Source organism: Nelusetta ayraudi, unplaced genomic scaffold (genome assembly GCF_046127955.1).
Source record: "Nelusetta ayraudi isolate G7.1 ecotype Tasmania unplaced genomic scaffold, CSIRO-AGI_Nayr_v1 ptg000027l, whole genome shotgun sequence".
Lineage (NCBI taxonomy): Eukaryota > Metazoa > Chordata > Actinopteri > Tetraodontiformes > Monacanthidae > Nelusetta > Nelusetta ayraudi.
In genome coordinates, this window is record NW_027466077.1 from 246,968 (window position 1) to 253,409 (window position 6,442).

At 49.0% G+C, this 6,442-nt stretch overlaps 1 protein-coding gene across 3 annotated transcripts in view; it reads right to left on the reverse strand.

Annotated features, from left to right (window-relative positions):
- Positions 1–4,767, reverse strand: part of dgki (diacylglycerol kinase, iota) — a 46,805-nt gene extending 42,038 nt beyond the window's left edge. Inside the window, exon 1 of one of the 3 annotated variants that reach the window (XM_076029918.1) lies at positions 4,165–4,767. In XM_076029918.1, the coding sequence (XP_075886033.1) occupies positions 4,165–4,430 (266 nt within the window). In that variant the 5' untranslated portion in view covers positions 4,431–4,767. The remainder of the gene's footprint in view (positions 1–4,164) is intronic. The other 2 variants (XM_076029917.1, XM_076029919.1) reach the window with 2 other exon arrangements.
- Between the last annotated feature and the right edge of the window lie 1,675 nt (positions 4,768–6,442).

Consider the following 6,442-nt stretch of genomic DNA (forward strand, 5'->3'; position numbering starts at 1 on the left):
TTTCAAACCTGCGGCTTCAGGGCCGAGGTTCGCTCGCGGATCGTCTTGTCTTAACAAGCCGAATGTTTCAAAGTTGAAGGAAGGAGCCCGGGGACAAATCCGCGCTGGAAAAAATTGAATACTGGTTTGGTCGCCAATATTTCAGACAAATGAATACAATAGAGGAGGAGACGCGGAATGGCCTGGATCAATTGGAAATATCACCACTGAAAATCAAATGAAAACTGAGATTTGACAGCGCCAGACTTCAGTCGTTTCTCCTTTGCCTCAGTTTTGTGCTTGCAAGGCTCCAATATTCAGTTGGCGTTTGGCAAAACAGTCTTTGGCCCAAATGAGACGACAACAAAAAAAAAAATTCAGTTTAAGCCAAGTTATTAAGCCTTTTATTTCACTCTAACTGCACCACACTCTATGCTGTCAGCGATGTTACGTGAAAAAAAAAAATTGGCAAATAGGAGCCATTAAAATAGACACGTCGTTTCATCTGACAGGGAAATTAAAAGAACTGCAGCACAGGACAAAAAGAACGATGTGTTAACTGCAGCTTCTTTTTTTTTTTTTTGCCCCGAACGTCAACACACACCAAATTTGTAACCATTTTCATTTAAACTCGGCGAAGCAGCGTGAAAGACGCACACGAATGGCCGATGAATATTTCATACGTTCGGATTATTACAGCCATCAGTCAGTCACAGAGGCCACAAACAGACGTGCGGGTGTTTGGACCGCGGTGCGTTCGAGGGTTTTGTGCAACAGATTAGCTACCCACCCACCCACCCACCCAACAAACACATAAATAATTAAATAAAGCAGATTAACAGGAAGTGGTGGAGGGGGGGGGAAGAAAAAAAAAATCTCGACTCTCTGATCCAACTGGCCCAGCTGGTCGGCTGAGCGGCTAATTAAAGTGGTGTCTTACGGGCTAACAGGCGTGCTGACTAACCGAGCCACACACACACACACACACACACACACACACACACACACACAGAAACTGTCTCCATGAGCAAGGAAACACTGTGATGCAGGCAGACGGGTGAGACGTCTATAAATAGTTTTTTTCGGCCGGCGGGGAGGGGTGGGGGGTGGGGGGGGGCAACACAAAGCAGGGCCAGTGTTCTTGGAAGACACTGACGGAGGTAAAGTGTGACGAATGTCTGGGAGATAGGTTACTTCTCTCTCTCACACGCACACACACACACACGTCCGCTTTGATGTTGCGCTGCATCATCGCTGGGCTCCGTCGTATCGCCACATATGGTAATTCATGTCTTGGCAGCGAGCACTTCAAAGATATGTAAACCAGCTTCTCCATGAGCGGCTAATTCCATTTGCCCCCCCCTGCCCCCCCGCCACGCCCAACCTGCAACACACACACACACACACACAGACACACACACGCACACACTCGGCCAGGAGAGGGAAAATTCAGAGATTATCGCTGGCTTTATCCGCCGAGGTCAAAGGTTAGAGCGGGACCAAGACAGGAGCATGTGTGCGATTGTAAAAGGAGGGATGGTGGGAGGTCGGGGGTCGGGGTTGGGGTAGGGGAAACAAACAAGGCGGCTCTTTTGTCAGAGTGGAGCGTCCCGGTGACGGGCGGTGGCCAGCGGGGAACACTGGGCCAAATGTTCTCCGGCCAAATGAAATTAATCCAGATTCCAAGCGAGACGCTGCGGCAGGCGGGAGAGGTGAGTGAGTGAGTGGGAAAGACTGCAGAGAGGGGGAGGCCAAAAAACGGGAAAACACACACACACACACACACACACACACACACACACACACACACACACGCGCGGTGCACCGTCCATCCAATCGCTTTTAAAGGAAGCGGCCTTCAATGACTTCCGTTTGGCAAATTTGAGAACAAAAAGAACAAAAAAAACACAGATTCGCGAGTCAATTTGGCAACATTTTCGACTCAGTGACGTCGTTTTGGATTGATTTCTAAGAGTTTTAATAATTTTTTTAATCACCGCACCTGCTGCGGCTCCGACAGCACCGAGGGTCGGCTGTGGCAGATTAACAGCCACACTGAAAACCTTTAACGTAAATCGAAAACGCTCGAGTAAATGATGACGCAACACAAGGGAAGGACTGGAGAGTGTAACACTACCAGCATCATGGTGTGTGTGTGTGCGTGTGTGTGTGTGAGAGAGAGAGAGAGAGAGAGAGAGTTTACGACTGTTTGAAGGAAGTGTTTGGAAAATGTGTGTGTGGAGGGGAGGGACATTAACGAGACGGATCACCGCGCGTCAAACTGGATTATTTTGGGATTAAACCTGATTGTTACTTTCACACAGGACAGGAAATATTCTATTTGAGGTAACAGGAACTTCAATTAAATATTTAAAAATATACACCAGCAGTCGAAAGTTTGGACACACCCTACGAATCGAATGTCTTTTCTCCCACTGTCATGACTGTTGACTATTGCAGTTTCTCACTGAGGGCATCGGAACGACGCATGAACACGCAGGGAATTATGATGGAAACAATAAAAGTGTCAAATAACTCAAAACACGTTTTATGTTTCAATTCTCTTCAAAATAGCCACGTCTCGTCAAAAGCATATTTAGAGTTATTGAACGTGTTTTTCTTTTGCTGCACAATTACATATATCTTGCTCATAATATTCAATGTCTTCAGTGTCCATCTGCAGTGTAGCAAGTACTAAAGATAAAGGAAAAACACTGCATTAGATAGTGCGTCCAAACTTTTGACTGGTAGTGTAGCTGTTGGATAATTTAATCTTATTCTTTATTTTTTATTTTTTTTAAATGCATTTCAAGTTATATGTATGTTCTATATGTATAGATATATTTTTTCAAGAATCTTGTTTTATAGCAAAATTGTCATAAATACATTTGTATGTTGTTTTTTTTGGGCACTTGTTGGCATTATCACTGTCATGTTTTTTTTTTTTTCCTTTTATCAACTATTGATTATTTTGACAGCGACCATCATCATGTCATCCATCCATCCATCCATCCATCCATCCATCCATCCATCCATCCATCCAAAATAGCTGACGTGTTTCCCAATTAACCCTCGCTATTCTGAGGCCTTTTCAATCAGTCTGTCTTGACTTTGCTTTTTCGCGCCGACGTCCCGACTCGGCCCCTAAACAGACGAGGCCTGATTGATGATGCCGGTCTCCAGTGCTAACGATTTCCTGTAAATGTAGGTTGGCCCGGGCGCACAAACAAAAGGCAGGAATTGATCAGCGGTAAAACAGATGCCTCGCATTCCTGACAGAGACATTCGGCAACCAAAACTGCTGTGTGTGTGTGTGTGTGTGTGTGTGTGTGTGTGTGTGTGTGTGTGTGTGTGCGACAGTGTATCATTGGTCCTGGGCCAGTTTTCACTATCAACAGCAGCTGCTGGTCTCACCAGGGTGTCATACCATGTGTGGGCGCACGCACACACGCTCACTCTCTATCACACACACACACACACACACACACACACACACACAGCCCAGTGATCAATACAGTTTCGCTCTGACACACATTACTTGTCACAAAACAGAGCAACTACAGGGAAATAAACACAATTTGTTGCACACGTAAATTGTGGCCTGTGTGTCTGTTGCTCTCTCTCTCTCTCTCTCTCTCTCTCTCTCTCTCTCTCTCTCTCTCTGTGTCTGTGTGTGTGTGTGTGTGTGTGTGTGTGTGTGTGTGTGTGTGTGTGTTTGAGACATCACTATGACAAGCTTGGACAAGTCAGTGATACTCAACCAGCGAACCAGAGTAAACATGAAAAAATAGGGGGAAATACCGTTCAAATCTCTGCCTCTGTCAAATCTGTCTCGCTCTCTCTCTCTCTCTCTCTCACACACACACACACACACACACACACACACACACACACACACACACACACACACACACACACACACAGGAGTGGTGACCTTGTGTGTGTGAGCCTGGGCTAGCTAACGTGTCACTTTTACGACAACATGAGCTAATGGCACGTTAAAAGAACGTGACGAGGGGGAGAAAGAACCGACCGAGCGGGTAAACACCCGAGCACGATGCCGTCCTCCGAGGCACGACCCTCCGGTTCCCCGCCGCCCTGCTCCTCCCCGGCAGTCGCCGCAGCGGCGGCGGCGGCAGCAGCAGCAGCATCATCCCTCCGGCCGCTCCAACCCCCCCAACTCACCGATACGAGGTCTGCTTTCTGAACGCCAGCCCTCTCAGCTTCTCCTCCAGCGTCTCCTTCTCCATGTCGGCCAGGCTGCCGCTGAACGTGTCGCTGCAGCAGCCCACGGTAGCCTCGTCCGAGGCGGCTCCGGACTCCGAGTCCCCTCCGCCGCCGACACCACCGCCTCCACCACCGCCGCCCCCGTCGGCCCCCAGGGAGGAGAGTCTCCCGGCGAAGCCCTCCTTCGCGGCCGGGCTCCTTCCGTTCTTCGCCTGGGGGTCCATGCTGGCCGCGTCCTCTGGTTCTCGCCCTGCGCTGGACCCCCTATCCCCCGGCCGGCTGCTGAGTGGACACGGATGCCGGCGGTGGGCGGATTACAAGTCGTTCCGGAGGTGGAAGGAGGGCGAGCTGGGTGCGTTTGACGGCGGCGAGACCGCTGTGGTTTCCGGCATTGACCGCTGCTGCGTGCCGTGCCGTGCCGTGCCGTGCCGTGCCGTGCCCGGGTCCGGCGGCACGCTCAGCCACCTGCACTCACAAACAGACCGAACTGCTGCACTCACGGGGCGACGCGCAGCAACCGGAGGAGGGCTGCGTCAAGTTGACCGTGATGCGTTAGAATTGGAGCGCAGCCCCCTTCAAAATAAAAGGGCGCTCGGCGTCTTATTCTCACCCATTTCATTATAGAGACGCTGGGTTGGAGTTTCACCTACCACATTATGGCCCGTTTTCTTTTCATTTGCATTTGGAGGGTTCCAAAATCCATCATTATAATGTGGCAAGCTGGAACTGGTTTTAGAATTTGAATAAAATATAATTTCTCTTTGTCATTTGAGGAGTTTTATTTAAATGTTACCATTGTTGCCATTTTGTGTCAGTTTGCCTACAAGAGACACTACTTTTACAGTGAATATAGAAGGGATGTTAAGTTAAGGCAACTGGACTTGTTCTTGCCATCTTGAAGACGTTTCGTATACATTAAAAGTTCATCAGAGCTTCTTCAGAATTAAAGAAGCCTTTTGTCTTCAAGATCATAAGAACAAGTCCATTTGCCTCAAGTTATTGCCCTCTGCATTGTGACCAGGACGACTGTGAACCATTTAACTCTTCCCATCCTTGAGTGTATAGCAAATCAAAAAGTCATCAATGGGCGATCGAGCATCCTGAAGACATTTTTTTAGTAAGCTTTTACTTTCAAACGGCACAACCGGAAGTGGATTGCTTGGTGAACGCTGATGCTGTGGGGTTTTTAAAAAAAAAATGCGAAAGCGCGAGCTGCTGTGAAGGCGGCGCACAACAAACAGGCAAACAGCATCCATCCATCCATCCACCCTTCCATCCATCCATCTGTCCCGTGGGACGGGCAGCGTGGCATGATGGGATATTCCCTGTTCTCCTCCCCTCCTCCCAGCCCCTCCTCCACCTCGTCCTCCTCATCCTCGTTTCTGCAGCATCACAGATAAAAAAAAAAAAAAGTAGGGCAGCGGGTGAGCGCTCACGCGCGTTGTCAGCTGCTCAGCAAACGCGTGCTCACGGTGCGCGCGCGCGCGCGCACGTGCCTTGCCCATATGCTCTGTTTGGAGTGTTTGCGCGTGTCAGTCATCAGATGATGATGATGATGATGATGATGATGGTGATAAAGATGATGGTGATGATATTATGATAAAGATGATGATGATGATGATGATGATGATGATAAAGATGACGGTGATGATGATGATGGTGATGATGTTCATGATGATGATGATGATGATAAAGATGATGATGATGATGATGATGATGATCTTTATGATGATGTCAAGGTCACTCCCTCGCTTTGCTCTCTGGAATTCGCCCATCATTCCCTTTTTCCGCTGCTGAAACTCTCATCCACGCCTTCATCACATCCAGACTGCATTACTGCAACAGCATTCTCTATGGCTCATCATCCAAAGTCCTCAATAAACTCCAGTGCATCCAAAACTCAGCTGCTCGCCTCCTCACCCACGACCCGCTCCCGTGACCACATGTCCTGTCCTTCAGAAGCTCCGCTGGTGGCTCCCAGTCCCTCAACGCATCCACTTCAGAGTCCTCGTCCTCACCCACAAAGGCCTCCAACCCAGGCCCCCTGCTACCTCACCACCCTGCTCCACCTCCACACGTTCCTCTGATGCCAACCTCCCCTCTCACCACTCAGAACTAAGCACTGGACCTGGGGTGACAGAGTCTTCCTTCCCCATAGCTGCCCCCACCCTCTGGAACTCACTGTCCAAACACATTTGTGATTCTACTGACTTACCCACCTTCAAAACACTTCTCA